The sequence below is a fragment of the Clarias gariepinus genome, chromosome 1 (genome assembly GCF_024256425.1).
Source record: "Clarias gariepinus isolate MV-2021 ecotype Netherlands chromosome 1, CGAR_prim_01v2, whole genome shotgun sequence".
Lineage (NCBI taxonomy): Eukaryota > Metazoa > Chordata > Actinopteri > Siluriformes > Clariidae > Clarias > Clarias gariepinus.
This window is the reverse complement of record NC_071100.1, coordinates 39,972,547-39,986,111: the sequence shown is the minus strand read 5'-3', so window position 1 is coordinate 39,986,111 and position 13,565 is coordinate 39,972,547. Positions and strand designations below refer to the sequence as shown.

The 13,565-nt window shown below is 39.9% G+C and overlaps 1 protein-coding gene and 1 long non-coding RNA gene across 3 annotated transcripts; one reads left to right on the top strand and one right to left on the bottom strand.

Moving 5' to 3' along the window:
* The first annotated feature begins 369 nt into the window (after positions 1–369).
* On the top strand, positions 370–11,489 carry bfsp2 (beaded filament structural protein 2, phakinin). Of its 2 annotated transcripts, XM_053499444.1 has the most exons (9): positions 370–1,570; positions 3,028–4,060; positions 4,400–4,482; positions 4,607–4,763; positions 5,365–5,517; positions 5,694–5,822; positions 5,985–6,220; positions 8,360–8,436; positions 11,308–11,489. In XM_053499444.1, the coding sequence occupies exons 2-9, from the start codon at positions 3,635–3,637 to the stop codon at positions 11,340–11,342; spliced, it is 1,296 nt and encodes a 431-aa protein (XP_053355419.1). In that variant the 5' UTR covers positions 370–1,570; positions 3,028–3,634; the 3' UTR covers positions 11,343–11,489. The 2 variants fall into 2 exon arrangements, with proteins under 2 accessions (XP_053355419.1, XP_053355428.1); XM_053499453.1 differs by lacking the exon at positions 370–1,570 and having other exon boundaries at positions 2,428–4,060.
* Positions 11,490–11,980: 491 nt separating this feature from the next.
* LOC128514339 (uncharacterized) lies at positions 11,981–13,268 on the bottom strand. Its single transcript, XR_008356448.1, has 3 exons — positions 13,180–13,268; positions 12,709–12,771; positions 11,981–12,186 (listed from the first exon to the last, which is right to left on the bottom strand). It is a non-coding gene; the product is annotated as an uncharacterized LOC128514339 (long non-coding RNA).
* Positions 13,269–13,565: the final 297 nt, after the last annotated feature.

Genomic DNA, 13,565 nt, shown 5'->3' with positions numbered 1-13,565 from the left:
ATGAAGGACAACAAATCCATCTCAAGTCATTGTATAAAAATTCACATGAAATAAATAAGGCACACACTTACCAAGGAGTTATCATATCACTATCACCAAGTGAATACACGGAGTGAGACACATCTACTGGATGTGTATGCATGAGAGTTGCTATTTTTCAGCCCATTTTGCTGGCACATCAATAATTAGAAAATGAGACTGCACCATACATGAAAGACACTATTTGACCAAAAGTATACTGTATGAACATTTGACCGCTATAGCATTTCTTCAAAGCGTACAAATGTGAAAAAGTGTCTTAGTATTCTTTCATCAGAGTTTTCTTTCACTGGATCTAAGAGACCCAAACCTGTTCCAGCATGGCATCCTTTGCAAACTTCAAGGGGACATATTTTACCAATGCTGGGAGGAAAAGAACTCGAGAGGCTCTGACCTCAACCCCACTGACTGCACCCAGGCCTCATCTAACATCTGTGCTTGAGCTCTTGTGGCTGAATGCTACACTCGAAAATCTACTAATTCTCAGTGGATTGCCTTCTCAGAAGAGTGGAGGTTATTCTAACAGAAAAGAGGGGCCTCACGCGCGAGACTTTCAGATGTTCACATACGTTTGCTGTTGTAATGTATCGTGTTCACAACGTCTAAGCTGTGAAGTAAGTGGTTCCATAGGTGTACATCTGCAGCCTTTTCATCTGTTTTTTTTTTTTTCGTTCTATAGTCATTTAGAAACCATACTGTAACAGCCTAAGAAAGTTTCAGACTAACACTTTTACTCAACCACGTCTGAAACAGGCATAGAGCTAGACTAACAGCACCCTTCCTTTCTCGTGGGAAGTGTGACAGTCAGTTTTACTGAACAGGAAGACAATGACTTATTAACGATATTTTAAAGGAGGTTAAGCATAACTGAAAGTGAACAATAATTTTTTTTATCACAAACTGACGAAAGTCTCGCTACACGTTTAGATGTTGTGGGAGATATCTGTGTCTGCCACAATCACTCCTGGACCTGAAAAAAAAAAGCTACAGTACAGTATGTGAAAAAATAGAGGAGGAAATGTCATCTGAAACTCATGAAGTGAGATGAAGAAGCAAAAGTACGGAGCTATTTTTAATTTACCATGTTGGTATTTATGTGTTGTCTTGCCTTGTGCTGAGTCTTTACAGGATAGCGTATGGGCCACCACTGAATGAAAATAGATGCAGTAAGACAAATGTGTTTAGTCAGAATAAATGGCTCACACTACAAGTTTATGCGCAAATATCTCAGCTCTGTAATATCTCTTACATGGAATAAGCAATCATCTATAGAAATCCCTTTATCATGATGAGAAGGTAGGTGGATCTACAGCATATCTTGGTCACAATACAGGAAGAAACTGGAGACCTCAAGGGACATGGGGAAAACATGCACAGAAACATCACACAGATTAACCAAAGACATCTGTTTCTTAAATATATATATATAAAAAAATCTTCCCAACAGTGTTTGATTGATGGTATTTATAGTTAGTGACCTAGTAACCCAGTATAAGGATCTATCCAATGACGGAAACCACAAAGCACTTTTGTAAGTCGCTCTGGATTTTTTTTTTCTTTTGTAAGAACGTCTGTCAAATGGCTAAATGTAAATGTACATCTCCTAGCACAAAGCTATAAGGAAACAACAAATATCCATTGCACCTCCATGTTGCCATAAAACACATAGTACAATTATGGATTTATGGATTAGCAGAGCTTAGCAAAGGTTTACACTCCACCTTCTGTTCAGTTTGCTAGAATGGACTACTTGTTTAGTGAGACTAGACTACTAGGTAACAAATTATATATCTCACACTACAAGAAGTAACATACTGTAACGTACCTCTGGGTAAAATGCAACACATATCCATATCCGCATTTACTGAAGTAAGTAGGGTGATGGTTTATGCAAACCATTAAGTAGAAACTTGTGCTTGAGTGTGTTATTACAAAGGGAATTTTGTGAATTTTCCCCTGGACCACAAAGTTGGAGAAGTGTAAACGGTGATAGGTTACAGTTTAGTTCAATAACCCTCCTCATGACTTTCTATTGTGACACCACAGTTTCAGGCTACTTCTGTGTTATTCGGATGAAATTCCATTTTCTTTGATTGGTACAGCCTTTTTAAAAAACATTTTTTTTCTTTTTTTGTTTTTTTTTGGAAAAAGCTTCATACGTTTTTCAAGAGCCCAATATTCCTATATTACAATATTGGTAGACAATCCTTAGAAACATGTGAAATGTACTTAATATTTCCACTTTTTCTGCTTTAGAACATCAGCTTATTTCCAGATGTCTGGATTTTAATCTTAAATAGTGTTAAATGGAAAGCTAGTGTACTATGTAGGTTGTTTAATGCCTTGTTTCACACGAAGTAGTGTCCTTGATCAGGAGTTCGAGAGGGATTTGGGATTCAGCCTTGTGTTAGTTAGGAAGCAAGTTAGTGTTACAGCTTGTGTTAGATGTAACTACAGTAAACCAACATAGACGCATATGTTTAGAGGTAATTTGGAACGACTTAGAAGCAATTTACTAAGGAGTCAAATTGTTTTTTACGAAGCAATGACATTATCAGATGTGTTATCTTGCTGAAAGTGTTTCCCGTGACTGATATTGAATGTATGGTTTGGCAGAAAGCTGCTTTCTTTTGACCTACTTTCACCCATACTGCGATCGACAGCTAGTGTAATTAAAGATTGTCAGAGCACCTGAAGTGATACGGTATGGTTAAACTTCTCAGTGCTGTTATCATCTATTATCACTATTCGTGGAAAGTCTTTCGCCCGATCAGATTACTGTATTTGGTCAGAATTCATTTTTGTACAAGACGTCCTTATTACTCGCTATAAACTGATCAGTCCTAGTCTAGAGCTTATCCTGTCAACGCTGTGGGGCAAGGCAGGAGAATGCACCCCAGTCTATCATAGGGTATTGTGCACACATACATTCACACCTAAGGGGGATTTAACATATTATATTTGCCTACATGCTTGTTTTCTTGACAGTGGGAGGGGAAACAGGAAAGAACATATGACATTCTGCACAGGCAATAACACTTACCACTATGCCACCACCATGCCACTCTCAAAAAAGGAAGCAGTGAAGTTATACTTTCTAGTAGTGTTCGGATGACTTATGTCCTACTGATGATGAGATGAGTCATTTAGCTTGGGTTTAAGTCAGGTGGTGCTTACTGCCCCAATATGTTGTGATGTGTGATGAGTTGCATAATGCGCTCTTCCACACACACACACACATGCACTCAAAGCATAGGATATGATGATTACGTAGTTTTTACCTTTATTATTTATTGCTGTTCGAAGCATGTGTTCAAGCATGTGCCCTGGATTTGTCAGGGACTCCATAGAGCTTTCCTGAGAACCACAGAATGCTGCGGCAGACAAAAATCTGTCAGCCTGTATGGACAAAGAATGCAGGTTCCAAAACAAAGGCTCTGCTTTCCAGAAGCCCAGGCCACAATAAAGAGGCATGTGACAGAAGCTGGTGCTGTTTTGTTGCTCTCGCTGTTGCTAAGTCAGAAAGAAGCGCTGTGTTCTGCAGGAATGTTTCTGGGTTAGTAGTTGGTCTGTCAGAAACCAACGTCGAAACGAAATGCCTCTGCCAAGACGCCGTTCATCCATCCTGGGCCAGACTGCTGCAGAAAGCCCAGAAAGTGTGAGTCGAGTGAGCACGGTTAGTAGCCATCTTCCTAGGGGCACATTCGTGGGCTCAGCATCTTCGGACGGCACCTGCCTGGGTGCCCGGGTGTCCCGCAGAGCACTATGCATCAGCAGTGTGTTCCTGCACGGCCTGCGCAGCACCAGTGCCCCGGTGCTGCCTAAGCATGCAGAAAGGGGTCACCTGTTAGGTTCTGAGGGGCTTAATGTCTCTCTCTTAGAGTACCGTGAAAAGGTACATACACTTGAGCAACTTAATCAGCAGCTAGAAGAAGAGATCCATAGCTGCATGGATCGTAAGGCCTCCAGCGCTAAGATGTGGGGCGCACTCAAGCGGGAATGGGAGGACATCTACAGACAGGTGGGCAGAGCTGCAGACCACGAGTGAAATTTCTTTTTTAAAAGCAGAAGTAGATAATTTATTGATTTATTATTTCACCACTCATTCATAAGATTTCATAAAGCAATAAAGACTCTTAGATTAGAGAATTGTCAAGTCATGGTGTCTCCAATTGATTGCTGTAATAATAGTGTGCGGTAGTTCAACAACTTTTTGGATGGAAGTTGTTGTTGAAATGTTAATGACTTTAGGTGATCCTATATTATAGTGCTTCTTTGTTTGCTCTGAGTACAAACATGACATATTTTGAAAGTGAGATAAAATAAAAGTGTCAATATAATAAACCATGCCATCTTCCAGGTGAGTGAGGCCATCTTGGACAATGCTAGACTTGTGCTTCAGACAGAGAACATCCAAGCCAGTGCGGAAGATCTCAAAGAGAGGTATGTTGGATTGACAGCCTTGAATCAACAATGTGAACAACAGTTCTCACAAAAATGCCTTTCCAACATAGACTAGCTTCTGTAGAGAAAAAGCAGAATATTGTCTTTCTGTGTGATTCTTCAGATTTGACCATGAAGAAACCTTCCATAAAGCCATGGAGGAAGAGATTAACTCCCTCAACAAAGTGATTGATAATGCCAACTTTACCAAGGTGGACCTAGAGAACCAGATTGTAAGCATGAATGCAGAGCTCCAAGACCTGGCCAAAACTCATGAAGAGGTGAGAATTTAGACAATGCATGTTCTAGGCTACATTAAAAAACTTGGCATTGGGGAGTAGTTTTGATTTGGGGAAAAATTGTGCTTTAGACTCACTTTAAAAGTATAATTAACACACCATGCTAACATTTAACCTCCGAGTGGCGCAGTGGTAAAGTGCTCGCCCTATCATCTGGAGATCGCGAGTTTGATTCCCGGGTGATGCTGTAACCTCTCGCAGCCGGAGGTCTAGAGAGAGCTGATTGGCCGAGCTCTCTCACAGAGGATGAATGAGAGGTACTTCATGCTCCCACATAAATGATGGCTCTACAGCCAATCAAGGGCGTATGTGAGATCACGCGAACAGAAGGAGCTGATAGCGCTGTCCTCCGAGTGTGTTACGCCGCCCCTAACAGTGTGTGAGCGAGCAGTTTGAAAAGATGCGGTCAGTGACGTCACGTGGGTCGGAGGAAACACGTGATAGTCTGCGGCCCTTCCAACTGAGTGGTAGTAGAAGCTTAATGTGGGAGCGCCCTAGTGACTGGGAGGAATTGGACACGAATAAAAATTAAGGAGAAAATCGGGGGAAAAAAAAAAACATGCTAACATTTTGACCTTTGTAGGATGTAAGACAGCTCTATAACCAGTTGGCTATCCATGAGGCTGATCCACCAATTGAGACAAGTCTTGAACAGATATTGAGTTTTATCCGATCCCACTGGGAGAAGGTCGTTGAGAAGACACGGGCAGAGGCTGATGCATCCCTTGAGTACAAGGTAAAATTCAAAGAACTGAAATTATACTTTCAGGAAAAAAAAAACACAGAACTATGTACATGTATAGTTACAGTTACAGTGATTGTCCTTGTGACCAAGAAGGGGAAAATACAAGTTTTTTTTTAATCAATCTACAAATCCAAGTTGGCTATGAAAAATTCTGTGTTTGTATGCAGAAGGATAAGAGTGTAGACAAAAAGCTGAGTAAGGAGGAAGAACTGCTGGAGAATCTGAAGACGGAATGTTATGAGGCAAACGCTAAAATCCAGAGACTGCATGCTGAAACAGAGTCCATGAATGCACTGGTATGAAACTTTTTTTCCAATCAAATCTTTACATCTGACATTAATTTATTTTTATTTAATTTTTTATTATTTATTTTGTTGCTGATTTAATCTTAGCAGGCCACTCTGTCTATCAGTTTCAGGTTTTATTTGTTCACCCTTGATCTATGGTCTTACATACAGAAACGAGGCCTAAAGAACTCCCTGAACGATGCAAAGCACTGGCATGACATCGAGCTTCAGAATTTGGGCTCTGTCATCGGTAAGCTGGAGGCTGAGCTCACTGATGTGCATGGAGACATTGAGCAGCAACAGCGGGACTATGAGACACTGTTCAACAACAAAAAGAGGATAGAATTGGAGATTGGAATGTATCATGGGATCCTGGATGGAGAGGAGAGCAGATGCCACCCATCGTTGTAAGTCTCTGAGCTATTATCCTTAGCACAGCATCTCCTCTAATTCAATCCAGTTATCATTAGGTGTGAATTAGGTGAGTGTGAATGTTGACTGGACATCCTACCACAGGTGTAAAAATTGGAATAAATGCAATGGTCACCATTGGCCTCCACCTAGTTGGACCACAGAGGTTTCTAGAAAGATGGATGGATTGAGAAAAATTCTACAGTACAAGCATGGTCAAGTGACCAATATGAATCAGCATAGTGGTGGAGCAGGTAGCATTGCCACCTCATAGTTCCAAGTAGCTTCGCAGGTTCATATTTGCATGGGTTTTCAGCGGATTCCCCAGTTTCCTTCAACTTCCCAAAACATGCCAGTGGGAGAATTAGATTATTCAAAGTTTCTCCAGGTTTAATTCAGCAAGTATTTTACCTTATACCCAGTGTTTATTACCACCCTGACCAGGATACAGCATTTACTAAAGATATACATTAGGGCAAAAATGTATTTAGTCAGCCACCAATTGCAAGTTCTCCCACTTAAAAAGATGAGAGGCCTGTAATTTTCATCATAGGTAAACCTCTGAATTAATTGGTAAATTCCTCTGTAAAATAAGTATTTGGTCATGCAAGATTTCTGCCTCTCACAGACTTGTAACAACTTCTTTAAGAGGCTTCTCTGTCCTCCACTCATTACCTATGTTAATGGCATCTGTTTGAACTCATTATCAGTATAAAAGACACCTGTCCACAACCTCAAACAGTTACACTCCAAACTCCACTATGGCCAAGACTAAAGAGCTGTCAAAGGACACCTGAATCTGCAATACAGTAGGTAAGCAGCTTGGTGTGGGAGCAATTATTAGAAATTGGAAAACATACAAGACCACTGCTAATCTCCCTCGATCTGGGGCTCCATGCAAGATCTTACCCCATGGGGTCGAAATGATCACAAGAACTGTGAGCGAAAATTCCAGAACCACAAGGGGGGACCTAGTGAATGACCTGCAGAGAGCTGGGACCAAAGTACCAAAGGCTACCATCAGTAACACACTGCGCCGCCAGGGACTTAAATCCTGCAGTGCCAGATGTGTCCCCCAGCTTAAGCCAGTACATGTCCTGGCCCGTCTGAAATTTGCTAGAGAGCATTTGGATGATCCAAAAGAGTATTGGGAGAACGTCAAATGGTCAGATGAAACCAAAATAGAACTTCGTGTTTGGAGGAGAAATAACGCTAAGTTGCATCCAAAGAACACCATACTGTACCTACTGTGAAGCATGGGGGTGGAAACATCATGCTTTGGGACTGTTTTTCTGCAAAGGGACCAGGACGACTGATCCGTGTAAAGGAAAGAATAATGGGGCCAGGTATCATGAGATTTTGTGTGAAAACCTCTTTCCATCAGCAGGGCATTGAAGATGAAACGTGGCTGGGTCTTTCAGCATGACAATGATCCCAAACACACCGCCCGGGCAATGAAGGAGTGGCTTCGTAAGAAGCATTTCAAGGTCCTGGAGTGGCCTAGCCAGTCTCCAGATCTCAACCCCATAGAAAATCTTTGGAGGTAGTTAAAAGTCTGTGTTGCCCAGCGACAGCCCCAAAACATCACAGCTCTAGAGGAGATCTGCACGGAGAAATGGGCCAAAATACCAGCAACAGTGTTTGAAAACCTTGTAAAGGCTTACACAAAACGTTTTCCCTTTGTCATTGCCAACAAAGGGTATAACAAAGTACTGAGATGAAATTCTGTTATTGACCAAATACTTATTTTCCACCATAATTTGCAAATAAGTTCCTTACAAATCCTACAATATGATTTTTTTTCTTATTATTTTGTCTCTCATAGTTGAGGTATACCTATGATGAAAAGTACAGGCCTCTCTCATATTTTTAAATGGGAGAAATTGCACAATTGGTGGCTGACTAAATACTTTTTTGCCCCACTGTATAAATAATTTTTTGGTAACTACTCTGCTTTACTCTAGGAATGTTTTTAAAAAAAGTGAAAAATCCTTACAGACAAACTTATTTTCTTTATTCCTACCTACAGGATACTGAAGTTACAATAATGTTCAGTGCATTAAAATTAATTTTAACTGTGCCCTAATGCTGTGGTCTAAAATGAGATATGTTGCATGTTATATTGTCCCCTACAGGTCACTGTATGGTAGTGCAGAAGCTGAAGGAGGAACCCAACCTTTTGTAGAACAGCAGAGTCCTGCAGATCCTGATGGTACAGAAGCATTTACTGAGTCATAAGGCAGTGTATTAAAATATATATTTTTTTAAAATCTAGAATCTACTGAGTCAAGAAATCTAAAACCCTCAAACAAACCTTACCATCATCTCGTAACGAGAACCACTTAGTAAATTATATCAAAATATTGTGCCAACTGTGTTATTTAAAGCTTTAGATAAAAGTATACTTTTAACATCTTCATGGGTGGTATGTGTGGAAAAAAGAAAAGTAAATAAAAACTCTTTATTTTTTTGGTAACTAAACAGATTTTCAGTAAACTGTAGTACATACAGTGGTGACCAAAAGTATTAAGATAACATATGCTATGTATTACAGTTTTCCATGTGCACAAAACAGGTAATGTTGCAAATCAGTTCTAGCCTACTTGGCTGAAGAGTTGTGTAAATTAACCTAAAAAGTAGATAAAAAAAAACATGTGACAATAGTGTTCAGTTCTTGAGCCATGGCCTGGGTTATCTCCAGACTTAAACCCTATAGAAAACTCTTGGACAGTGGTGAAGAAGGCTTTAGCAGTCAAGAAACTGTCTGTACATGATCTATGGGATTGAGCGAATGACAAAAGAGTACCGTAGATTTAATTTTTTTTACTTTTTGCTCAGCCTGATCCACCCCTGCACTGTACTGTAAAAACTATTAACCACAGTTCTAATTATTTATACCATTATATTATTATTATTATTATTATTATTTCCACCTAGGTTCTGCAGCCAGTTTGCATGTTCTCCCCATGCTTGGTGGGTTTCCTCTAGGTACTTCGGTTTCATCCTCCAGTCCAAAGACAAACATATTATAGTAATTGGCGTTTCCAAATTGCCCATAGTGTGTATATGTACGTGTGTGGGCCCTGCGATGTGTATCCCGCCTTACTGTAAGTGCCCTACAGTATGTTTCCTGGGATAGGCTCCAGGCCCCCCATGACAGGATAAAGCGGTATAGACCATGAATGAGTGAGTGAGTGAGTGAGTGAGTGAGTAAGGTTAATAACTTGTTGATCCAAAATACAGTTTCCATTTACAGTGGTGTGAAAAACTATTTGCCCCCTTCCTGATTTCTTATTCTTTTGCATGTTTGTCACACAAAATGTTTCTGATCATCAAATACCATTAACTATTAGTCAAAGATAACATAATTGAACACAAAATGCAGTTTTTAAATGATGGTTTTTATTATTTAGGGAGAAAAAAAATCCAAACCTACATGGCCCTGTGTGAAAAAGTAATTGCCCCCTGAACCTAATAACTGGTTGGGCCACCCTTAGCAGCAATAACTGCAATCAAGCGTTTGCAATAACTTGCAACGAGTCTTTTACAGCGCTCTGGAGGAATTTTGGCCCACTCATCTTTGCAGAATTGTTGTAATTCAGCTTTATTTGAGGGTTTTCTAGCATAAACCGCCTTTTTAAGGTCATGCCACAACATCTCAATAGGATTCAGCTCAGGACTTTGACTAGGCCACTCCAAAGTCTTCATTTTGTTTTTCTTCAGCCATTCAGAGGTGGATTTGCTGGTGTGTTTTGGGTCATTGTCCTGCTGCAGCACCCAAGATCGCTTCAGCTTGAGTTGACGAACAGATGGCCGGACATTCTCCTTCAGGATTTTTTGGTAGACAGTAGAATTCATGGTTCCATCTATCACAGCAAGCCTTCCAGGTCCTGAAGCAGCAAAACAACCCCAGACCATCACACTACCACCACCATATTTTACTATTGGTATGATGTTCTTTTTCTGAAATGCTGTGTTACTTTTACGCCAGATGTAACGGGACACGCACCTTCCAAAAAGTTCAACTTTTGTCTCGTCGGTCCACAAGGTATTTTCCCAAAAGTCTGGGCAATCATTGAGATGTTTTTTAGCAAAATTGAGACGAGCTTTAATGTTCTTTTTGCTTAAGTGGTTTGCGCTCTGGAAATCTGCCATGCAGGCCGTTTTTGCCCAGTCTCTTTCTTATGGTGGAGTCGTGAACACTGACCTTAATTGAGGCAAGTGAGGCCTGCAGTTCTTTAGATGTTGTCCTGGGGTCTCTTGTGGCCTCTCGGATGAGTTGTCTCTGCGCTCTTGGGGTAATTTTGGTCGGTCGGCCACTCCTGGGAAGGTTCACCACTGTTCCATGTTTTTGCCATTCGTGGATAATGGCTCTCACTGTGGTTCGCTGGAGTCCCAAGGCTTTAGAAATGGCTTTATAACCTTTACCAGACTGATCGATCTCAATTATTTTTGTTCTCATTTGTTCCTGAATTTCTTTGGATCTTGGCATGATGTCTAGCTTTTGAGGTGCTTTTGGTCTACTTCTCTGTGTCAGGTAGCTCCTATTTAAGTGATTTCTTGATTGAAACAGGTGTGGCAGTAATCAGGCCTGGGGGTGACTACAGAAATTGAACTGAGGTGTGATAAACCACAGTTAAGTTATTTTTTAACAAGGGGGGCAATCACTTTTTCACACAGGGCCATGTAGGTTTGGATTTTTTTTCTCCCTAAATAATGAAAACCATCATTTAAAAACAGCATTTTGTGTTTACTTGTGTTATCTTTGACTAATAGTTAAATGTGTTTGATGATCAGAAACATTTTGTGTGACAAACATGCAAAAGAATAAGAAATCAGGAAGGGGGCAAATAGTTTTTCACACCACTGTATATATTTGGCTATGAAAGTAGTTCTACAGACATGAAAATGATTTAATTTTACAGACGGGGCTTTTTAACACACTACAGTATATGTTTTATATGCATGTGTTTTGGGTGCAAATTGATATTGACATGATATTCCTGTTATTTAAAAAACAATATTTGATTGTTGACATCAGCATGGCTCTGTTATATTGTTATTATGTCTTTTGTCCTTGCAGGTTCGGAAGTCAAAGAGGAAAAGAAGACAAAATGAAAATTCGCCCTTACAAGCAGGGCTTCACTTTGCAGTTGTGACTACAGAAACATTTCTGTAAAATATATGCTTTTCATTTGCATCAGTTCCCTTCTGCTCTATGGCTTGTATAGATTACATGACTATTTTACAAGTTGAGAGTTTGAGAATAATAAACCACATCTCTGTAAGATCATGCCTTCAAGTCACAATCATCCAAAACATGCCTATGTTTAATTGTATACACACTGGGTGTTTTCTCAGAAAGTTCACAAAAGCTCTCACTCTAAAATAACACCTCTTTGACACACAACACTATTTTGGTTGTTTTTGCCTGAGATGGAAAAAGAGGTCAAAATGAGGAAGGACTGGCAAGGGTGGGCGAGAGAATAATGGTCTTAATTGTCTGGACTCAAACCTCATTGCTCCATAATAACACTCTCTGCGGTTCTAATGACAGAGCACCGAGCTAGCCGCTTGGACGTCAGGCTGTAATCCGTGTTATTACCTGACAGTTTAGGAAATCCACAAATTACAGGTGCAGTAAAGCTCTGAAATGAAAAATGGGATGAAAAAACACCACATGACACTTTAGTGAAAAGAAAGGTGAGAAACAGTTGTGTTTATTTATCAGGACTGAGACTTAATAGATACAGACATAGAAAAACCTCCAAGTACAAAAAGTAATAAAATAGAGTCAACAAATGTATTTTTCTTCTTTAAAAACCTTTGTAAGGTGTTGCTACTGTGGTCTGGTTGGGTCTCCTATCACAGAGAAGCAACCAGTACAGAAACGGTCAGGTGTCTTTGAGACGATGAACGTCTCCCTCTTCACCCGAAGACCCGCAGACTGAGAGATCTCATTCTGTAGGAGAAGAAATGCATTGTTCTAAGATTGACTCCAGTTTAAGATTATGACTCCAGTTATCATTACACTTTCTCAAGCTGGTCATAACTAGTAATTTGTGATGCTTCTAACAGATTTATAAAGATGTAGGACTGGTCCAGTTAAAACCCATAGAAGCCATTAGTAACTTAAACCCAATAGAACCCAATAGACACACCTGACACAAGAGCACTGATTAATACGTTTACAGCATTTGGCAGACCTACGTAACCAAAACAAACTTCATATTATTTTTTTTTATCTCATTATATATTGGCACGGTTTAAGCCTGTACAGTATATAGTCTTACCCCACCATTACCACTGATTTATCTCTAGATTCCAAGATTTTCACATTTTGACAACCACTTCGTGAACTCTGTCTATATTATAACAACTTCTCTTTTTTTAAACTAAATCTTGCAGTTTTGTGGCTCAAGACATATTTAATTGAAAGCAACTTCTGAATAGAAGCTTAATCTCTCAATCTCACTAAACCCACCTGAGACTCATCTAATGGTCCTGTCGCCTCCACAGCTTCCGTCTGGATTTCTGGCTGAGGCGTCTAAAATATGGACAGCAAGTGAGTTCAGAACCAAACAAAAATATAAATCTATTATATATATATATATATATATATATATATATATATATATATATATATATATATATATATATAGTAACTTTCAACTAGAATTGGTTCTCGTGTATGTAAGACAGGACAGCATAGAGAAGCTGCTGCTGCTTAATTTTAAACAACAACTAAGCATGCATGAGATTCAATTGAAAAACATCATATATATATATATATATACTGCTAAAAAAAACAAATAAGGAAACGCATAGTCCCGGTTTGACTTGAACACTTCTTGTATGCACATTTATGGTTCAAGTAACCCGAGACTACTCTAAGTTCTCCCTTAATTTAAGGCAGTATATATACCTATAAATAAAGTCAAATTAATCATCCTACCAGCTGAGGCCTGTCCATGGGCCCGGCCACTGAGGAGTTTTGGAACAGGGCAATAAGCAGAAGGATAACCACAGCTCCTTTCATCCTGGCTGATCTTTCTGACTACCTCAAGTCAGGGTGCTAATGTTATATCTGCTCCTGTGTACATGAAAACACCCACAGACAGCAGGGTGGGACTCGGCGCTCCCATGTCACTCTTGCGTCACTTGGTCTCAGGGGCCGGTCCACGGGATGAATAATTGGCTGAACATTTGGCGAGACGACGCTACCACTAAACATGGGTATGCAATGTATCTATATGCAAATGACACCTCTAACAAATATGGGTTTTTTTTTTTCACAGGTGATGGATATTATGTGCTGTGGCTGATCCACATTAATAATTT

Bases quoted from the DNA above. Each gene is read 5' to 3' on its own strand.
- bfsp2 (XM_053499444.1), top strand. From the start codon at position 3,635: ATGCCTCTGCCAAGACGCCGTTCATCCATCCTGGGCCAGACTGCTGCA. The intron at 4,764-5,364 runs GTGAGAATTTAG...TGACCTTTGTAG, and splicing joins TGGCCAAAACTCATGAAGAG to GATGTAAGACAGCTCTATAA. The intron at 6,221-8,359 runs GTAAGTCTCTGA...TGTCCCCTACAG, and splicing joins AGCAGATGCCACCCATCGTT to GTCACTGTATGGTAGTGCAG.